Source organism: Polypterus senegalus, chromosome 10, assembly GCF_016835505.1.
Source record: "Polypterus senegalus isolate Bchr_013 chromosome 10, ASM1683550v1, whole genome shotgun sequence".
NCBI classification, from domain to species: Eukaryota; Metazoa; Chordata; class Cladistia; order Polypteriformes; family Polypteridae; genus Polypterus; species Polypterus senegalus.
In genome coordinates this window covers 166,552,294-166,575,205 of record NC_053163.1, presented here as the reverse complement: position 1 = coordinate 166,575,205, position 22,912 = coordinate 166,552,294, and the positions used below count along the sequence as shown (strand labels likewise).

The 22,912-nt window shown below is 42.0% G+C and overlaps 1 protein-coding gene across 2 annotated transcripts in view; it reads left to right on the top strand.

Annotated features, from left to right (window-relative positions):
- Nucleotides 1-22,271, top strand: part of stx6 (syntaxin 6) — a 57,728-nt gene extending 35,457 nt beyond the window's left edge. Inside the window, exons 3-8 of one of the 2 annotated variants that reach the window (XM_039767322.1) lie at nucleotides 131-225; nucleotides 1,542-1,604; nucleotides 11,146-11,274; nucleotides 12,840-12,946; nucleotides 15,870-15,964; nucleotides 19,917-22,271. In XM_039767322.1, the coding sequence (XP_039623256.1) occupies nucleotides 131-225; nucleotides 1,542-1,604; nucleotides 11,146-11,274; nucleotides 12,840-12,946; nucleotides 15,870-15,964; nucleotides 19,917-19,993 (566 nt within the window). In that variant the 3' untranslated portion in view covers nucleotides 19,994-22,271. The other variant, XM_039767323.1, reaches the window with a different exon arrangement.
- Nucleotides 22,272-22,912: the final 641 nt, after the last annotated feature.

The window sequence follows — 22,912 nt, the reverse complement described above, 5'->3', positions numbered from 1 at the left end:
TGTTTTCGGCATTCAATATTATGGCAGCCCTAACTGATGTACAGTTTCTCCTCATTTTTGTCTCCTATCCCCCCACCACCACCACCTTCTTTTCATTTAAAAATTTTGGATTCTTAACTCTGTCTTTTAAGCATTGTCGAATCAAATCCTAAGAAGTTCAACTTGGATGCTAAGGAGTTAAGCAAGAGGAAAGCTTTCATTACTAGCACTAGGCAAACTGTGAAGGTATGTGTGATGCTCTTAATATTATTTATAAAATCCACATAGCTCTTGGAAATCCCAGCAGATCCTGCACTGAGAAGACATCCTTTATGGCCTAACTGGCTGACTGTTGGTGTTCATTAAGCTAATCAGATATGACATTGCTGATACTTCTGTACTCATCTGATAATTCTGTTGAGAAAGGGGAGGACATTTTGCGGCGCACATGTTGTTAGTAATTTCATATAATATATCTTGAGTAATTCACACTAGCATGCAGATGTTATCAGTCTCGGCTTGTAGTGAATGGCTCTTGGGACGCAATCCTTGTCAATCTAAATTTAAGTTTCTGTCATGCAGGTATCCTTTCTGGACTTCGGGCCACTTCTGTCCACTAAGTTATTGAACCCGGTTCTGGTGCTGTGTTCATTTTGCTGATGAGAATAAACATTCATTTTGTAGTCACACTGGAACAGTTTAACATGCCATTTCCTCAATTTTACTGACAATCTGCATATGAGCTGCTGCTGTGGTCAACGGGGATACACTGCCTTATCAAGATTCTCTTTTATTTTTTTTTAAACTTATAAAGGTTAAGTTAATAATGCACCATATTGCAAAGAAACCCAAACTTCTCATGGCCTTCTTTAAGGTTCTTCTCCGTTCCCAACATAAAAAGCCACAGTCTTTCTAAGTCGTATCATTTTAGTAGTACTTGTTCAGCCCTAAGATATCTCCTGCTGGCCCGGTGTTAAGCAGAAATAATAAATCTGTGCATTGCTCTCAGGTGTTTATCATCTTTTAAATTCTTTAGAGATGTGTGTTTGGGTTTAACATGGAAGCGGCTGCAATGCTTGTGTTCTTGGCCCTTTCTATTTGTCACTTCTGGGGTTGTGAAAATGAGATTATGTCTGTAATGAAGTCTCCCTAGTCCTGGGTGGAAGCTGAATAGGACTGCTCTGCCAGGATGTTTTGGTTTTACCTAGCTTTTTTTTATCGGGATTGGCAAGTTCAACTGGAAAGGAAATCGAGATGCAAGCCTTATTAAATCTGCCCCCCTCTGAGTTTGTGTCACGCTTCTCGCTGCAAGAGGCAGCTGCTTCCCAGCTGTGACTGCAATGACTCGTTTTTTTTTGGTTTTTTTTTAAACACGTGCTTGAAGTTTTATTGATTGGTTTTCAGTCTTAAAATGTGTCCCTGTCTGTGCCATTGAGATCTTCTATGTGGCTCCCTTCTGAGAATATCCTTTTTATGTACGGACAAGGCAGGGTTATTAATATTCTTCCTCCTACCTTTCTTCAAAACTCTTTCTTTTTCTCTTCCCCTGTTTTTATGTCTAGGAAATGAAGGACCAAATGTCTAGTCCAATGGCACAAGCAATGTCCGACCGTAAAAACAGACAGGTAAGGAATGGTGTACTCGCCTTGGCCGGTCTCCATTTTGTTTGGTAAACCACAGCATTGGCTTGTGATGTAATTTCAAAAGTTTCTAGAGGGAATGCGAATGTCTAAAGTTCATCACCTGTGAGCTGCAACCACATTCCTTGAGCAAAAGTCTCAAGTGCTATCCTAATAATGAAGGAAATTAACAACAATATTTATTTCTATAGCACATTTTCATACAAATGATGCAGCTCAAAGTGCTTTACAGGATGAAGAAAGAGAAAAAAGACAAAGTATATATAAAAAAAAATAAAATTTAGGCAATACTCATTACTATAGAATAAAAGTAAGATGTGATGGCCAGGGAGGACAGAAAAAACAAGAAAAACCCCAGACGGCTGGAGAAAAAAAATAAAAATCTGCAGGGTTTCTGAGGCCACAAGACCACCCAGCCAGCCCCCATTCTACCTCACATAATTTGCCTCAATCAGTCCTCCTGGTATTTGGGGTTCACATGGAAGAACTTGATGATGACGGTCATGTGGACTTCTGGCCTTTAAACCATCAATGTAGGGACATCACGGTGTTTTGATCGGGTGGTGGTGGCGGCCCAGATTGCCACCACAGAAAACCGGCGTATCAGGATTACGTTAAAATAAAGCTATGAGAAAGCCATGTTAACTCTTTGAGGGCTGAATTTTTTTTCTAAAAAACTCAGTTTTCTGAAAAGCACACAGTGCACAGGTTTCACATATAAATCAACATAAAACATCTGTTGCTATGTGCTGTGGCTGCTGTTGGCGCCTGTTTGGCATCTCTGGCAGGGGTGGCTCGATGGCCAGTAGAAATGCACGGTAGGCCAGCTACCTCTCTGTCTTCACACAGCATTTGCAGTGTGACGCAATATGGTTTATACCTCTTGTCATCAAAAGTGGTGGTCCTCCTAGGCGTATCAGCTACACAAACGTGTTCAGCATCATGATCAGCTGGGGACCGATACTTTCATCCAGATCACTTGCATCAAACTTGGAGTTCGAAAGAGTCCAAGTCAGCGATAATACGTAAAACGTCCATGGAGAATTTTGCTTTGCACATTTGCTTTAGTCTTGCCAGATGGCAATGCCATTTTAGAGGCTGTTTGCTCTTCGCTATTCATGCAAATACAGGGAATCGAGGTCAAATCAACAAAGCTACTTAACTTTCCTTCAAGCAAAGAGAGTTGAACTAAAAAGTAAGAGCAAGTTTTGTTTGCAGTTTACAGCCGATTACCGTCCTCTACCCCTGAATTTTGACAAAAGTCAACGTCAGCCCTGAAAGAGTTAAAGTAATGAGTTTTTAGCAGTTTTTTTTAAAGTGCTCCACTGTATTCGCCTGGTTAATTCCTATTGGCAAGCTATTCCCGATTTTAGTTGTATAACAGCAGAAGGCTGCCCGCCTCACCACGTCTTTTAAGTTTAGCTCTTGGGATTATTAGCAGACACTCATTTGATTGATTAAATTAAAAGCAAAGCATATTTTTTTCTTTCTGCATAACTAGTAATCCTTGCTGATCATGGTGCCAGAGTGTTGCATGTTAGACAAAATGCGCAAGTAGTAGTTTTGCTGTGTTGTGTGTGCATGACAATACATGTTGGCAACTGCATCAGTATTTGAGGACTGACTAGTGTTCAACGTGCTTTACTTGTCTATGAAAGCTTAACTTTCACTGGAAAACAATGGTTTTGCTTCCTCAGCGGTTTTGCTTTCTTTGGTCTTTATTGCATTTGCATATTTTTTGTGATTTCGTCTCGTATTATAAATATACATATCCAGTACAACAGCTACAACCAGAACGTCTGTGGTGATCTGAAAGTAGTGACACTACTACGAGGAATACAGCTTGGCGACGTACTGCTCTTTCATTTGCAGATGAGACAGCTGTGCTAAAAGGACATGGCCACTCCACAGCAGAGAAGTGTGGCAGATAAAACACTTGTTGACACAACAGATATATTTTTTGCCTCCTTGAAGTGATGAACAGTTTCTTGGAAGTGGTGAATAAGAAAGGTGACAGATTTCAGTATATGGGAACGATGTTTCTATTAATAACTGATAACAAAATTAAGGGAGGCCACAAATCAGACACGTCATCAATGACAAGCAGCTCAAAGATCCACTAGTGGGGCCTGTGGAAATCGCATGGAAGGCATTCGAGGATGGTCTTGAGCTGTTTTTTTGCCGACTACATAACGCTAAACTGTGCCCAGCTGGTGTTTCGAGCATGCAAAACCACAACGTGCAATGTGTCACTAAAGACCCATTTTCTGTATTCAAACTCGCGTGTCTTCCCTGCTAATCTGAGTGCGGCCAGTGATGAACACAGTGAAAGATTTCACAAGGACACTGCAACGATGGAAAGGCAGGACCGGGGCAAGTGTAATCCATCTATCTATCTATCAAAGCTGGCCAACTATTGTTGGGTAGAGAAATGAGAAGCAACAGTTGCGGAGTACAAACGAAAATCAGGAGCAAAACGTTTTTAGTTCAGTTGAAATAATGCAAGGTGTCAGCATCATGACGCAATCAAACACTCTGATATTGAATAAAAATTACTGCTCAAGTATAAGTCGGGTCTTGAAAACCGAAAAAATCGATCATAAAGTCACACCCGACTTATACACCCGTTCAAAAATAAGACACTTAATTTTTTTATTTTTTTTTACATCTTCTTACCTTCTCTAATCTCGTTCATCAGTTTCTCAGGTGCATCGAAGTTTGTTGCAGCAGCACAGTTACCAATTGTTTTCCCCACTTCAACGACTTTCAATTTCAAACCAGCTTCATATTTTCTTCTGATCGAACGTTCCATCACAGATAAGGGATGCTCTTACGATAAAGGTGTATGAGGGTGTGAGATACAAAAAACACAAACCGGTGCAAACATCTCTTCTGTATAGTCCTGGTATTACCGTGTGGTCACTTAGGCACAATACGTAGAAAGCAAAGGCCGTGTGCTCCGTGGTTACTCTCTCAGATGGGTGTTAGCATATCACAATCTCTTGGACCAATAGCGCGAGTTTCTGCATTCGACTTATACAACCGACATTATAAAATACCAGAAATTATACGGTAAAATCAAACTCTGACTTATCCGCGAGTATATACAGTAATGTCAGTTTCTCTAATGTCCTATGCCATATAGTCAATCTGAGAAATTTGTGTTCATTTTGAAAATAGCTATCATAATCACCAAGACATTTTCAGGAAGCAAAACTTTTGAATAATGTTTGTTGTCCAGTGTTACTTATTGTGGAAATTGCGATGAGTAGGCCATCAATGCGCTATGTTCGGTTATGTAGCACCAAGTGTTGTAAGGAAGCTTTGTACACAGTCAAGAAATAGTTTAATAATGAAACATTCTGATCTCAATTATTGGTTGAACCTTACTAGAGACACAAGGGCTCATCTCACAAGGACTTACCCAGAGTTAAATTCAGAAGAGGTACTGATGTGTGTCCTATCTCTGTCCAGTAACTGCAGAGACGGCTTGAAATACCGGGCATCCGTTCCCAATATTTAAAATAATAACTTTGTTTTCACGATTAAAATCACAATTAGTAAAAAAGATTAATTGAGTCGAGTGTTTTTATTAGGTATGGTAGACACAGTTCTGCCATTAAAGATGTGGTTTGAACTTTAACTTCAGTCAAATTAAGAAGGGACCTTGCAATACTACATGTTATAAAGCATTTTAAAAAAAAAATCATATTATCTTGGGGTCCCTGCCAATTTCCACTCTTAAAATAAACATGTTAAATATTCAGTGACTTGAGGTTTAACACTTGCAAACAAGTGGCAGTGAAGGTAGGCAGTGTTACAGACACGCGATACAGAGCAAATGTTGAAGTGGCAAGGCAAGAGGAGCTCTCGCCTCTCCGTATTATTTCAAAGGAAGATCTTTACAAATTCTCAGGGCACCTTAGTAGAAAAGTGGTAATCTCCATTAAAGCACTGTCTTTAATTTGGATCAAATGTCTATTCCAACTGTTTTGTCATCTTTTTTTTACAGCAGCCCGGTAAAATGAGCTTTATGCAAGTAGGCAGAGGTGCTGCACCATCTGTGCTGAGGGATTTCCAAAGCCATTTCAAAGTGCAGCTCTCTCTTCCCACTTTGTGAGATATATTTATTTCTCATTACTTGTAACTTTTTTTTTTATGTACTTTTGTGAAATGTTTTTATGTGTATCCATCACCAATAAAATATGGGGTTTTAGTTGAAGAAGGAAAAAAAAAAAATAGCCATAGCTTAATGCACATTCTGGCTGCTTTGTGTCCTTTTTCAGTAGGTCATCCAAGTTTTGGTCAGCCACTAATTTATTTGTATCAAGACATTTCTCTTTCCTTGTATATAATCAAGTCCTTGGAAGGGACAGGCACTTAATCTGCGAGTGACAAAATGTTCAGAATCTGTCAGATTAGTGTTCTCTGGAATTTTGAAGAGCTTACTTGAATGAGGTGAAGGGGTTTCTCGCCACAACTGCATCTGGCCTAATCACTGCTGAGGTGCAGCTGTGCCATGAAAATGAGCTTCACTTTCCTAGCCATTAAAATTAATGGTCTTCATCACATATGTTACTGGCACTGACATTACCATATAAAATGCATTGGACTTTAGCTTGGAAACAATTATTTGCAAGAATCGTTCCCTTTCGATATTTCTAGGATATTTTTTTTATTTAAATTGTTAGTTTAATATAATGCGTATGATAATTGGCTTTGATTCTGTGATTATTTAATGAGTATCAATAGTAAGCATCAGATGTTCCTGTTTTAATAGGCAGTTTTCAAAGTATATCAAGAAACAATTAAATGGGCTGATCATTTGTCTGCCTGAAGTTAAAAATGCCGGCCCTCACTCTTACTTTTCACACTGTTCTCATTTCTTGTTTTTTTTTTCCAGTCAGCTTAAGATCATTCTGGCCTAATGTTTTTTTTTTGTTTGTTTTTTGGTTTTTTTTTAATATGAGGTACCCTGCATTACAAAATATTAAAACAGTCTGATTTTAAAAAAACTCCGTGGAGGAAGCTGGAGTTTGGCAGGTCAACAAGTCTGTTACTTTTCAGCTTTACTTCTTCTCACCTTTTCATGGCTTTCATTAAAATGATTTCCTTCAAAATGACTTCAGTTGATTTGAGTTACGCCAGCTCAGCCCTCCCCAGTTTCAAAGGACAGCACTGATCAGACATATGAAGAGCCTGTTGACAAAGAGTGCAGAGGGGGTCTTGTTGAGCATCTCTTCAGGGCCTTCTGAAGTGGCATGATTGATTTCTTAATGATGGAGATGATTAGATGAAATCCCGGGCAACATTTCAGTTTTACAAATATGCATGCAATCCTCTAACTTGGGGGGTTTTAACATCGGTCCTGGGGGCCCACGGTGGTTTCAGGTTTTTGTTCCAACCAGATTCATACATTAAGAAAGCACCGCAGCATGTTTTACATTTATAAGACATTTAGGAATATTTCTGCTTTTGCTATTGGTTTAAATGCTTAATAACCTTTTGTTGATTTCATTCGATTTTGCCCTTTCTCTGTGCAGTTTGCTCCCTTCATTGTATCTTAATAATGACAACCAGCAGAGCAGACAGCCAGGCAAACAACACTGAATCATGAGAGGCTGCAACTACTTCAGCGTTTCACCCATCCATCCATTATCCAACCCGCTATATCCTAACTACAGGGCCACAGGGGTCTGCTGGAGCCAATCCCAACCAACACAGGGTGCAAGGCAGGAACAAATCCCTGGGCAGGGCGCCAACCCACCGCAGGACACCCACACACCAAGCACGCACTAGGGACAATTTAGGATCACCAATGCACACTAATTAGAAAATAATTAATTAATTAAACTATTAGAATACCCGGCAAAAAATAGAATGAAAATATTGTTAACAAGAAAAAAAAATACATTATTCCCATATAACTGCTTGGTACATTTTAAAATATATATATAATTATTTTTTTTTTTAATTTATTTATTTATTTAACCAAACTTAGTTTTCTAATTTCTATATTTGTCCCACAACACAGATCTGGCAAATAACAGTTCACTTAATTAGCCCAGGAGTCCAATTAAAAACTGAAGCTGGTTGGAACAAAAACCTGCAGCCACAGTGGGCCCCCAGGACCGACGTTGCGAACCCCTGCTCTAACTGCTCGCAATTGCCCCTTTTTTTGTCTTGCCATTAATTCTAAATGCAATAAAAAGTGTTTCCTTGAAAAATAGATTGGAAGAATTTCTTATATCGCCTTCTGCTTTCACATTCATGTGGTGGAAAGTTGTAACAGTGATGAAGTGATAAGATGTCCGTTCAAGATTGGCACGTGTACATAACACAATGAAATTCTTAGTTGCAGGTCTCATCGGAACAGTTGATATTACAAATAAAAGAGGACACGCACAAAAACGTTTACATAGAATGCAACACATGCAAATATACAAACAGCATATATAGAGTGTATGTATATAAATAGATACATGGAGGGATATGGTGGCCATCCAAGGCAATGACAAGCTCAAGCTTTCTCATGCTCAAGGTGCTTGTGTGTGTGTGTATATATATAATATTTTTTTATTTATGTGTGTATACAGTATATGTATATTTACATAGGGTTGGACAAAAGTAGGTTTTCTGTGTGGGAAAAAAAAACTATGCTGTTTATGATTATTACAGCAACTTTATTAACTCAAAAGAATGTCACAGTGGCACAGAGCAGATGCAGGTCGTATGTAACAATAATAATACAAATGAATAAATAATGCAAGAATAAACTCTGTGTTTCACGTACTCGCATCTGTAAACCTACTTTTGCCCACCCCTGTATAAAAACTGTGGCTTCACCTTCACTTTCTGCATCCCATTCTTCCTGGAAGGTCCTCTTTAAGGTCCACTAGGTTTTATAGGAAACGCCTGTAAACTGCCATTGTCGGGTATTTCCACACCTGTTCTGTGAGGTATAAGTCTTGGCTTTGGCTGGGCCACTCAATGGTACTCAACGCTTAGCACTTGACCCAAAGTCACTATATGTATATACAGTGCCTATAAAAACTTTTCACATGTTATTGTTATACCACATTGAATCACACTGCATTTGATTTTTTTTTTTTAAACTCAGATTAACAGAAAAAGACTCTTTCATGGGGGGCGGCACGGTGGCGCAGTGGTAGCGCTGCTGCCTCGCAGTTAGGAGACCCGGGTTCGCTTCCGGTCCTCCCTCGTGGAGTTGCATGTTCTCCCGTGTCTGCGTGGGTTTCCTCCGGGCGCTCCGGTTTCCTCCCACAATCAAAAGACATGCAGGTTAGGTGGATTGGTGATTCTAAATTGGCCCTGGTGTGTGGGTGTGTTTGTGTGTGTCCTGCGGTGGGTTGGCACCCTGCCCAGGATTGGTTCCTGCCTTGTGCCCTGTGCTGGCTGGGATTGGCTCCAGCAGACCCCCGTGACCCTGTATTTGGATTCAGCGGGTTAGAAAATGGATGGATGGACTCTTTCATGGTAAAGTGAAAAAAGGTCACTGCAAAATTAATTACAAATACAGTGAGAAGTCAAGCAAAATGACACGTTTCATTGGCTAACTGAATAGATTCCAAAATGCAAGGCCCTTTCATCAGGCAGGTTGTAATCACATTTTGCTTGACTTCTCACTGCTTCCATCATGGCTAACATAACGCCCTACTACTGATTAGAAATATAAAATGCAAAGTAATTGACACAAGTAGTGGACTCCAATAGCTAACAGCAGTTCAGTCACTGGTTTGCAGCACATCTTCTTAATGGTCATTATGTTCTGCTCCCCATGTGCACATACAGTACTGTTGCTTTCACGCTGCTGTCCAGTTCACTTTGACTGGTGACTCTAAAGCAGCCTCGTTTGTGAGGTGCAACATGTGACCAACCTGACTGACGCCGCACAAAGCGCTCTTTAGCTTTAGTTTATCCACATTACCTGTTGTGACAGCATGCGCTGCGAATGTAATGTATTTATAATAATTTGTAATTGAACATATGAAAACATATTTCAGCAGGTAATTTCTTTATTGCCAGGGGAAAAGAGTATGCTCTGGGGAACACTCTGGGGGTGTGCATTGCTGTATAGAATGGTTTTCAACCAAGAGGATTAATGAACCTCCATACCACCAGTTTACATTTATTCACTTAAGCAGATGGTTTTATCTAAAGCGACTTACAAAAGAGGTCAGCATAGTCGAATAGACATCCATCTGGGGGGACCGTTTTAAAATGTGCATGTTAAAAAGAATTTTAAAGTACTGCACAGGATAAAAACCAAGCATCTTCCCCCATAATTTAAAACATTGGGAATGGAAACCTATAATTTGATTTCGTGAACGAAAAACAATGACAGCTCTGTTAATGCCAAACTTCTCTTTACCTGTCCAAAGACAAATGTGCTGTATTCCAGTTTTCGAATTATTATGCCATAAATTAATGCAATGGGAAGAAAGAGGAAAAAAATGATTTCACTGGTCATATGGGTAACATATATACATACATATATATATATATATATATATATATATATATATATATATATATATATATATATATATATATATATATATATATACATTGAATTATGTGATACTGGTTTTGTTTTACTGTTCTTAATTATAGAATTGGCAGATGTACGATTGATGTGAACAATTATAAACAATTATGTTGAGCCACTTTCTGACAAATCGGCCCCATCATTTCAGGCCTTCTGAGTTTAAAGCAACGTGAATGCCGGTTAGTTTAGCATTGTGGGGCCAAGCCTTATCGTACTCTCGATGGAATATGCATGCTCATGGTCTTATTCATTGCCAAGGCAAGACAAGATTGAGACTGAGGAATTAGCCCCATGTAGGGCCCTGTCTAGTGTAACATGAAGAACAACTGACCAGCATAGCTGAAAGCAGATGTTCACCGTAGGAGTATCATTATTTTGTCGGTTAGGCCTGGGAAAAGAGCAGGGACATGCACATTCAAAATCCATTAAAACTCTGCTCCGATTCCTTTTAAAGCCTCTGACGGACAAATTTTAATAGCTCGTGAAACTGTGAGCAGCATCCACAGCTACTTTTGAGGTGGTGGCCATCGTCGTTATGTTCCTAGTCTTGGCTGACTATTCGTTTTGACAAATTTCAGAACACATTTTTCCTTAATGTTATATTTCTAGTGGTGCCGTAAAGCAAGAAATAAATGTGGAAGTATGATTGCTGTTTTCTTCTTATGGTAAGAGAGCTACCCTGACAATTGCTTGTGAGCCCGTCAATCCATCACATATGCTACATTCTGCTAAATTATTAGAATCTTTAAGCTGTACTTACTGTTCATATAAACGGTGCATTGAGAAGTTTGTTCACTGTGAAAGGTTTTATTGCTGGTTAACTGTTTCATGATAGGCAGTGTTTTTTATGGAATGTAAAAGGATTTAGCTATGCCCAGTATCATGATGTACTGTATCTGTGCAACACAATAAGTTACTTGATGATTAATAAAACGGCAGCTTTATTAATGTGCGCAGGCCCTGCTGGGAGATGGAGGGATTCAAGGGAAGAGCTGGAACTCTGGAGGGGATAAATACATGCGACTAGACCGGGAGCTGCAGTCTGCCAATTCACAATTCATTGAAGACCAGCAGTCGCAGCAGCAGGTAAGCTGGGACCCTAAGTGAAAATGTCTTGGACATGCCATACCACAAGAGAGGCTCAGAAAGAGAATGTTTAAAGCACAGATTTAAGCTTTTTTAACTGTATATGATGGGTAACATTGATGCCTCACAGCTCCAGTGTCCTGGGTTCCATTCCTGGTGTGTGGCACGGTCTGTATTGATTTTGCGAGAGATGCCTGAGTCTCCATGGACTTTTTACCAGCATTGCCTTCCTGCCTTCAGTCATCAGTTGTCTCCCTGAGAGATGTACGGTGTTAATGCAAATGACATATTGGCCGCTTCAAGTGCCATCTTCGTTTTAATCATAGAAGCAGAGTAAAAAGTGATGTTGCCACAGGCCTCCATAATACTTACGTGCACATTGCAGCTTTGGCCTCCAATTTTACATTCATTTTAGGCTTTCTTCCATTACAGAAGTTTCTTTGAAGAATTCATGGGTCATTGAAGCGTGACACTGGGAATATTTTGGCTTTGTGTTTCTAGCATTGGACAGTACTTCTGTCTTTAGCCAATATGGCATTCATTTAACTGTAATAAAGATCTATTTATTTGAACATGCATGTCTTTAAATGGTTTTTCTTTACCAGTTATAATATGAAAAACCCAGTGACCGTTTTGGTCAAAGGCTAATTAAGTTTTATCCCTGCTGAAAACATTCCATCGAAGGCCCATGTCCCTCACTTCAGGGTGTTTTCGTTATCATTTTTTTGCTAACTGTCATTTCTTAGACTCTCTGCAGTTACAGATAATCTGAACGCAAGTAGGGTCTCAGACCAAAATCTGTTGGAAGTGGTGTGTGTGTGTGTGTTTTTTTTTCTTTATGTATCCATTATGCCCCCTCCCTGCTCCACACACCAAACCTAATGACACTAATGCAGAGGATCAGGAGATATACAGCTGCTTCCAGGTTGCATTTTGTTAACACCAAAGCCAATGGTGTATGATATGTTCCCCGGGCACAGCTTGGTAGATTAGACCCATTTATCTTTTCCACTTCAATATCTGGGTCAGATTGTTAAGCAAGCTCTGACCCGCTGTTTCCATGCTAATGGCCGTATGCACAATATTGTCCATTTGACCACTGCTTTCACTTTTCTGATGGATTTGTGCCACAGTTTCTTGTGGGTCCCTTGTGTACTGTCCTGTTTTGTACTCTGCAGCTATTCTAGGCCCCCCTCAGTTGCCGAAGCATCTGCTCAGACTTGCACACAACTGCTGTTTGCCAGGCTTTATGCTTTGCTTTTGTTAGCAGATTAACCCCTGCAGGTCTCTTCTGGTACACCTTTGAAAATGAAGGCCTTAACACCTTATTCCCGCACAGCACCTTTTCTTTGCTTAGCCTTCCAAGCACATTTAGAGTCAACAATCAGAAAAAAAAACAAAACATAATGGTGGGTTTAATTATTACTGTCATGGCTCAGTACTGACTGTAGAGTTTTGAAGCAAATGTCTGTCTCTTCAGCTGAAGATCCAGCCCCCACCACAGCTGGGCAGATTTCTTTCATTCCTTGTGCTTTATTTTACCTTTACTATTTTGAATTATTCAGCTGATTATGGAGCAACAGGATGACCAGCTGGAGCTGGTGTCGGGTAGCATCGGGGTGCTGAAGAACATGTCGCAGAGGATTGGCCAGGAGCTGGATGAGCAGGCAGTGTAAGTGCATGGTTTCATTTTGCTGCTGGCACACAGTAACCTAAAAAACTGCAGAATGGGAGGGAATGGGTGTGTGCGGCAAGACTCCTTTCACAAGCCAAGATGCTCATTTACACATATATTCATTTAGCAGACTCTTTCATCCAAGTCGACTTACATACCGTATTCTCGCGTATAAGTCGGGCCGTGAAACCCGAAAAATCGATCATAAAATCAGACCCCGATTTAAACGCCTGTTCACAAATACGACAGTTAATTCACTTTTTTTTTTTTATTTCTTGCCTTCTCCAAGCTCACTTCAGTTTCTCAGACACAGTGAATTTTGTTGCAGCAGCAAAGCTATTAATTTCTTTCGTCACTTCAACGGCTTTTAATTTAAAACCAGGTTCATATTTTCTTCTGATTGAATGCTTCATCGTTGATAAGGGATGCTCTTACGATGAAGGTGTATGAGGGGGCGAGATACAAAAAACACAAATCCGTGCAAACGCCGCTTCGGAATAGTTCGGGTATCACCGTGTGGTCACGTAGGCACAATACATAGAAAACAAAGGCCATGTGCTCCGTGGTTACTCTCTCAGGTGGGCATTGGCATATCATAATCTCTTGGACCAATGGCGTGAGTTTTCAACATTCGACTTATTGTACAGTAAAATCAAGCCCCGACTTATCTGCGGGAGAACTTAAACGTGAGTGTATACGGTAATCAAGTCAACATCAGTTAGGCTCTGTTTTGAAATAAGTATTAGGGAAGTAGGCTACATAAATTGACCAAAAGAAGTGAAAAGACCTTAAAAGTCATCAACTATTAAACAAATTAAAGCACAAGACTAAATAAAATTAGCCTAACAACAGAAAGAGCCTTTTACATAACTGTTAGCAATTAGAAAGGTGGTCACACAACAGGACAACTGTTCCAGATTAAAATATTTATATAATACATAATTGATGGTGGCAGGAACTAGAAACATCTGCGCACATTTTGAAAACTCCAGAAGATCTGATAACGGATTTAAATATCTCTCGTTTTCAGGGTGCCGGTTTAAAGTGAAGTGTAGTTACCGTAACAAGGTGAGCCCAGAATGACTGTTTTTTTGTACATAAAATATAATGAATGGTTTCTGTTGTTGTAACTGATAGTTTTAACATTTTAGTGTCAGATATTTTATTTTCTCAGTGTAGTTGTCAAATGATTTTTTTTTTTTTTTTTTTTACTTCTGTTCTGCTCTAACACCCCCAAAACCAAAAGTCAGTGTCAGATACCCGAGCCTGTACACCTAAACCACGGCTCCCACCTTCCTCATAAAGTGTTTATAATGAGCTGCTCCTGGAGCCCTTTATAGAGCAATTTATCATTCAAGCATGAAGTCATAATCATGTCCTAAATTATATTCTTTATCATGCATTTCCCTTTCAATGCCACTCAGGGTATAATGTTTCATGGCTTCTATTAGTACCACCATTTCATCTCCTAAATTAAGTAATCTCATTGGGTTCTTGATTTATTTAATCGTGTATGCTCATTTGTTACTTGAATTTTATCCCCTAAAGTGTTGCATGGCTTTTTCTATTGGTATGTGACACCTTCGTTCAGTGTTTCCCAACCTTTTTTCTTGTGTGGTGGTACACTTTTTGCAACAGAAAATATCACAAGGCACAGCACTATTTTACTAACCATATATACCCTTAATCCTTATACACTTGCTCAACAGGACTACTGGAGAAGCCGGTAACAAAGCAGTTCTGAGATGGGCGTTCACAAACACAGCACTTAGTGAGCACTTTGGTGCCATCTCCCAGCTGCTTTGTCCCTTTGCCCGCCCCTCTCTGCCTCGGAGGCATTTCAGATGCCCGCTGGCGACCACATACCCAAGCAGATGAACTGTAGCAGCCAGGAGACGCGTCCGAAGTGCTCCGAGTGCTGTGTCTGAAACATAGTGATCACAGAGCTGCTTTTATGCCAGCTTCTCCAGGTAGTCCCTATCCTCCTCAGACCAGTCTTGAGCACCTGCAGACCTTGTCCTTCTCAGGTTCAGACTCCTGTGCACTACACTATTATTTCCATGGCACAGCTGGGTAGCTGTCATGGCGAGACAATGCACCACGGCCCACTGGTTGAGAAACACTGTTAGTTAATAAGTGGAATGGTAGCTACGAGGCCTATCAAAACTGGGCAAGAGAAGTTGGACGGCACTATTTCTGAGTTCTTCTAGTTCTTTCAAAGTAATGCCACCAACCCCAAAACCATCTTGGGACATTTTCAAAGATTTTTCCAGAACAGTGGGCAGGTCTTCAGTGGTAGTGGTGGAATTCCTTTTGTGGATTTTGCAGTGAAATTGGACATGCTGATTGCAGCATGCCTTAAGTCTGCAAGGACCCCCGCTTTCATAGAATTGAGATGATGTGCTTTCTTCAACGGCAGACATTACATACGTGCTCATTTAGCAGAATAAAGCACTGCCAATAGTGCTGTGCTTCCCACATTAAGCATTCTTTTGAATTTCTTTATTCAAACAGAGTGCACCCTTGAGGCTAAAGTGCCAGGCTAGAAAGCGCAAGTGCTCAGGTTCAGTTAACACCACCTACCCTGTGTGTGATGTCGAACAAATCCCACATCCTGTCCTAATCCGCCAGCCATGATAATGTGCACCTACACAAAAACCGGTCTGGGATTGTGCTCTTCAAAAAGGCGCTGCCCAGTGTTTGCGTTTGCTGCTTTATGTATCGGTGATTCAAATTGATCACTTTTAAGTGTGAAGGCCGGAATTTAATTTTGCAGATTCTTTGTTGTCACACAAAAAAAAAACAATCAATAATTTCAGTCAGAGATGGGAGATTTTCGGTATGGAAAGATTGTTTTTTTTTTGTTTTTTTTCCTGCCCCCTCCCTCTTGGCAATACTATCGCTTCTTCTTTGTCTGTAGGATGCTTGATGACTTTTCACATGACATGGACAGCACACAGTCCCGCTTGGATAACGTCATGAAAAAGCTGGCAAAGGTCTCTCACATGACGAGCGGTAAGTTACCTGGCTCAAACCCCACTCAAAACTGTCCAAATGATTCCACTTTCTGAGCTAATTGAATCATTGGGTGAGGAACCCACCCTAGACAGAGGTGGTAGACTATGCTCAGATGTTCTGCCAAACATTTTAGGGATGTTTCTGAGCACATTTTTAGGCAGTGACGGGAGAGCAGGCTTGGCTGTGCTTCAAAACTCACACTCTGTTTAGAGCTGTTTAGTCTCCTCTAAATAAGGTGCTTCTTTCTGGAGGCCCTTGTAAGTGTGTGTGGATTATTTCTTAGGGGGTTTGTAGAAGTCATCATGGTTAAATACCTTTGTAGTCTGGAATGTTAAGTCGGCCTTTTTTCTAAATGCTTCACAACCCAGCCCTGCCTTCTATAGTGTGGGAATGATCGCAAGCAAGTGACTCAAACGTGTTAAAATGGGTTTCCCAGGGTGTGTTCAGTGCTTCCAATCCAGGAAGGAAAGGCTGGGCTTGTACACCACCCACCCTCCCAAAAAAGGTATTGTTTTTATGCGCCAGGACTTGACCTCCAGGATTGCAGGGAAGTGTCTGGTGCCGAAGAAGGAAATGCCTCATTTTTTATTTTGTTTTTCCTTCATGAAAGAAAAAGTTTTGTGTACGTTTGGTGCAAGTTGATGAAGTGATATTGGATAAATGAGTTAAAAACACAGGATAATTAGACCCGTGAGTTTGCTGTTGGGAAGAGGTACAGGTAGTGTAAGGACAAGCCAGTCAAAGGCACATGCCATAGAGTCTCACAGTCCTGCCCTTAGGTGAACTGGAGCACAATCCGCATTCCTGACCTGCCTGTTTCTCTCTTGCTTGGCTCTGTTAACGTATGTGTATGGCAGGCACTGCTGAATAGTAACACCTCTTAAACTTTTGTCACAAGCCATTGAAGAATAATGAGCAGCACGTCTGATTTGTATGTGCTGAATTAGGAGCCTGTTATGAATTGATCAGCTGGCTACTCATTATGGCTCCCTGCCCACTTAGTGAAATCAGCAGCTTCTTTCTTCGAGTCCTTCTGCCTCGTTTACCAGAGTGCCCACCCAGACCTTGTCTAAGCAAATAATGTCTGGCTTGAAGAGCCAGTAGGATGTTCTACTTGCTGTCAGGGTGCAACATTAAAAGGAGCTGCGTGACCAGTTGTTAATGTGCCTGGGGGGCATTTGGAAAGGAGGTGACGGACACTGAGGGTAGTGTTGACAATTCTTACTGTGTTGTAATAGGTTGTTAAGATGACAGTTATCATGTTATCAAATCACCTGTGGCATGCACCTAACACAGAATGTGGCAACTAACCTCTTAGGTTCTTTTTTTAATGAGTGATAGCTGTCTTTATTTCCAACCCTTTACTTCAACCCAGTTTACCACCAATAGAGGGCTACTTAAAGGGGGCTGCATTTAGACAAGCAATGGAAGATCTAGCTTCTTGGCTCACTGGTATCTATTAGACCGAGACACTGAGTTTAAGTTTTAATTTAAAAATGATATTTAATTTCATCAAAACCAATAGCAGCAGATATAGGCAATACAAAGAATTATTCAATCAGGGTGGATTCATGGAGTTTTTATACAGTCCTGGATGTCATTGTCCAACCCATTGTCCTAACACAGGGTCACGGGGGGTCTGCTGGAGCAAATCCCAGCCAGCACAGGGCGCAAGGCAGGAACAAACCTCAGGCAGGGCACACACACCCGCACACCAAGCACACACTAGGGACAATGTAGTGTGGGTGTCAGCCGCCCGGGGCGGAGGAAAATTTCGACTCCCCCATATTTAGATATTTCAATTTAAAAGACTAAAATATACAGTAATTCTTTGCCGCCCCCCCCACTATGCTACGCCACTGAGGTGTGTGCTCTCTCTGATCCCACTGTGTCTCAGAAAGTGGCAAACCATATAGCAAGGAATTGGCTGCCAGATATTTTATTTTTGAATGTGCCAGGAGATGGGATGCAACATTTTTGAGGGGAAGGAAAAGGAGCAGTTGATAACTGCAGGAAATATCCAAAAACTAAAATGGTGTTCAAAAATCCACCTTAGTAAAAGGATAGGTGGCAGTTTCTATGTCTCTGTCATTCCAATAGATGATGCATCACAAACATCCATCCATTTTCCAACCCGCTGAATCCGAACACAGGGTCGCGGGGGTCTGCTGGAGTCAATCCCAGCCAACACAGGGCACAAGGCAGGAACCAATCCTGGGCAGGGTGCCAACCCACCGCAGGACACACACCCAGCACACACCAGGGCCAATTTAGAATCGCCAATGCACCAAACCTGCATGTCTTTGGACTGTGGGAGGAATCCCACGCAGACACGGGGAGAACATGCAAACTCCATGCAGGGAGGACCCGGGAAGTGAATCCAGGTCTACTTACTGCGAGGCAGCAGCGCTACCACTGCGCCACTGTGCCGCCCCAGTGCTAGATGCCATTTCCCAAATGGTTTCTTTCTTTAGTTGCAAGTTATATACAGGCAGTCCCCGGGTTACATACGAGACAGATACTGTAGGTTTGTACTTAAGTTGAATTTGTATGTAAATCGGAACAGGTACATACATTTAATAAATGCTATTGTTGACCAGCTGTAACCAGGTGCCCTGCCAATGAATGATGGAGTTTCACGTCTCTCTGACCTTTTTATTATTTCTACTTTATTTTCAATGGCGATGGTTTTTCTCTTCTTTACTGTGTCACCAGCACTTGCATCAGATTTGTGTTTCAGAGACATTGTTGAAGGGTGAAGACAAAATATTAAGATGAGCTCTTCTGCACTGCACTGTCCACGCTATCACAGCAGGAAGGCACCCGTCGTCAACACGTCTGATGTTCTGACAAGAGACGACTTCCTGCTATGTACGTAACAGTACAAGCAGGCTTGCTATTGAGAATGAATGGGGGCATCGACGGGCAGTTCATCACCAGTCCACCTCACAGTCACCTCTACTACAGTATGCTGCCTGCAGCATTCGCCCACCAAGAATGAATAAGGTTGTGACCAAAGGCGGGTAGTGAATCGCCCCCATTCAATAGGCAGCCATCCGATGCACACTACAATGCTACCCCCTCCCGCCCCATTCACCCTCATTGGCCTCCGTTCAGCCACAACAGGGTCACCGCTTACAGCTTTACCAGCCTCCCACCGAGAACGAACGTGGCAGCCGTGTGTGGTGGGCGGGCAGTGAAACCGCTTGCCCCCCGAGGGACTCTACACTGTGTGAGCAGTGAAATCGCCCCCTTCCAGCCACCGCTTGCAGCGTCCCCAGGCCGAAGATGATGGAGCGGCAGGTACTGAGGCACATGTGTCGCGGTCCTGGGTCGGATGTCCGTAACCTGGGGACTACCTGTATCCTCAATTTAAAAATAAAATGAAACAAGGAAAGAGAGCTGCATTAAAATGTCTCCAGCAGCAACAGGTGGAAAGCTCCATGAAAGTGTCGATTTCTGATGAGATTTTGCTTGCAAGAGTCCATTTTTACAACTGCTCTATACAGAAGTATCAGAGAACTCTTCGAAAAGATTATTTTAAAAAGGCAGCTGCTCTCTCCCTGTCTTCTCACATCCACAAAAACACCCGGCTTGCCTATTTTCATCTCTGTTAACAGAGTGTACCAACGCTTTTGCAGTTTCTCGAGACACACAGAAAATGTTATTGAATCATTATCACTAAGCTCAAGGGGAATCCAAATCTGCACTTTCTAACTAAACAAAATGCTACGAATCCTGCTTTGCTTTTCGGCTTTCCCAGAATGCACTGAATTCCTGTTCGGCTTGACTAGACGTTCAACCTGAAAACGGTCAGCTGAAAAGGTTGAAGTATCTCCCATACGCCGGGATTTGCATGAGTAACTGTGTTGCCTTCATTTAATCATTTGAGCGTGATGATTGTGTATTTTTCCCATTTATTTCTTTCTATGTTTTTTTGGTTTTTCAGATCGACGCCAGTGGTGTGCTATCGGCATACTTCTCACTATCCTGTTGGTGGTGTTGATTCTCTTCTTTTTTCTTTAATGGACAGACAGGACTGGGTGTAGGGGAAGGTCTGGTCTTCCAGAGCGTTTTGGAGTCCGGCAGGAGGATAAAGCGAGGGGATTGTCCTTCACTGAGCAGCCACTTTCATAATCCAGAAACATTTATGTCCTTGACATTGTGTGTGTGTGTGAATGTGTGTGTTTATTTCCCAGTGACTAAGCACATGTCAGACTTCGTCTCCAACCCTGACGCTGCATTTTATGTTTCACAAAATGACTGAAGTTACCTGAACAATATTTCAGCAGCTTTATGGTTGGGGGTGAAAGTCTGAAATATTTTACCTTACAGCTTATTCAGGGATGCACTCCATCATATTTGTTTGTTGACCCAACCTCAGTATTTTTTTTTTTTTTTAATTTGGATCCTAGTTGTCCAGAACCTTTAGGGGCTTTGGAGGGCAGGGACTGGGCTGAAGTGTGTTACCCAGTATTACTTTGTCTGATATGTGACACTTTCTAGGAGGTCTTCAACTCCTTTTGTTATGACTGTAAATCATGTTCAGACACAGTTAATGCTAATTACCATGAACCTAAGGGTTTACTTTGAAATGCCTACGTTAAGGGCATCTGCTTTTGTGAGACCAGAATTCACCAAGCTTGGTAATATGGGACAGTGAGTGGGAATCGGTTTGTTCCGACAGGCTTAAGGTCCATTTGGCGTGGCCTGTCTTATTGTCTGGGTTCCACAATACCCAAGTTTGACGTTTGCAGATCTGTGACTGATGCGGCCCCCTCAACCCAGAGTGAGAGGGGTGCTGCGACGATGCATGCTTTTGTGTATCTTGACAGCACAGGACAGGCACTCTTGTTAGTACAGAGAGGGATTCCTTGCAGCAGAGACAAAGCAGCATGAAGTAGTGCTTTAAACTTTATTTGCAATGTGACACTTTTTTAGTTTTTTTTCCCTTTCCTTAGAGGAGTGTGGGTAAACTTCTACACTTGTGTTTTTTTGTTTTTTTTTTATCATCATTGTTCCCTTTCCCCATCTTCTTTTTTAGGAGTACGTTTTGAGCAGCCACTAACTTGTCATTAAAGCACGTATTCAGGCTGGCCTTATTTGCTCTCGTCCAGCCTATAAATGCCATTAATTGGAGTGCAGGGATTTTGGGAACACTAACTGGCCCATGCCACACATTTTTAAAAAGGCCACCCCGTAGTTTCCTTCATTTTTTTTGAAATTCCGCTATCTACGTAACTCCTGAATAGGTCCTCCACGTTCCCTTCAGATGGCATTAGTAGGGGCGCTGCTTTATTTCACTTTGCACACAAGTGCTCATTATGCGGTTTATTCTCCGACATGGTTTCCAGCCTGCTCGCCCCAGATCACCATAGGTGGTAGACAGCAAGGTTGTGTGCACACCGAGTGTGCTTTCACGTATGTGACCGGCAGCCCTGAATTAGGGGGGTTGGTGGCATGGTTTATTGCCATTTAGCGGTCTTCCTGGCGAATGCAGGCTTTCCAGCACTTCCTGCTCCTCGCTTGTCTGCTGGCACAGGAGCAGAGGCCGTTTTTCTCCGGTGTGCATAATGAATTGAACATCCGCGAGCCGGCCGGCTGGCAGTTTCCCCAGGGTTTGATTAAGACTCTGCAGGCTTATCTGTGTTGGCAGGCTGACATACAGAAGCCTGACGATTGGCATTTCATGTGCCAGTTTCTTCTGGCTTACCAAGTTTATTTTGTTCTTTTTTTTTTTGTGTGTTGCAGTGGTGTGGTATCTCCCGCCATGCTCCTTGTTTTAACTTTTTTTCTTTTAATGTACACACGTCTATCAGAGCAGCATGTTTTTAGCCGCCTTGTGATGTTTTCCACTATTCTGTTGTGTCACGTGTTTAAGATAGGACCTTACACGTCACGTGGCTGGAGTGGGCCAGCCCAGAGCCCTGGTGACAGAAGAATAATCCTGGCGCCCGGTGTGTTGTTTGGTGGCCTTAAGCGTTCAGACTTAAGTTTTTGACCGGACTGCACTTGACAATTAAATGGTGGTCTTGTGCTAAGTGTCTAAAGAGCCAAAATTGGCATTACTAAAGAGTGAAGCGATGCTTATGCTAAAACTACTGTTTTTCAGTTTTGGTGACTTGAATATGTTCATGCCCCGAATGTATCCTGATCATCTGATTGTTTTGCACTGCTGGTCCGTAACACTTCTAACCATGTGATTCTGTGGCTGAACTGAACGTCGAGGCAAAAAAATAAATAAATCCAAAGTGTTTGTCACTTGGCTCTGTGTATCTGAATAAAGAAAGCTTACATCATCCTGCACAGACTGCCAGTTGTCCTCTGTGTTTCCATTTCCATTCGTGAGGTGCAGCTCAAGGCAGGGCCGTGGTGGTCACAAGCCTGCCATGAAAGCCATCTGTATCCAAGAGGCCCTCCCTGAATGCCACCCTCTCTCCTCTCGTAAGTGAAGAAGGTAGCTAGAAGGCAGGAGCCGGGTTTGCTGCCGACTTCTCCGGTCTTCAGACACGCCTCTGCGTGCCGAGGAAATTGCAGGGTTATGCTTTTTCAAATGGAGTCATAAATCACGGAGGGCAGCGAAGACAAGCGGTGGCCTCGTATCGGAGGGCATTTCAAGAACGGCAGCACAGGAAAAGGGCGGAGATGCTCCAGGGATCTGCGTCAAGCCACACAGTTGCCTTCCTGACGGGTGGCAGTGCGTGTCTGTCACATCGGTCACCGCTTCTGCAAGGTCACTAAGCCGCTGTGTAAGGTGAGCGGAGAACAGAGGGAAGCGTTCGGATGGTGTCGGTGAAGTGAAGCTAGCGAATCTGCTTGGTGCAAGAGTCTTTGGTCGAACATGGTCACTGCCACTGAGAAAGCTGGGTGCCCCTTTGATTTAAGATGGTTGGAAATGTGCAGCCACTGACAGAAGAGCCACCCCATTTCTATCGCAGGTGAATC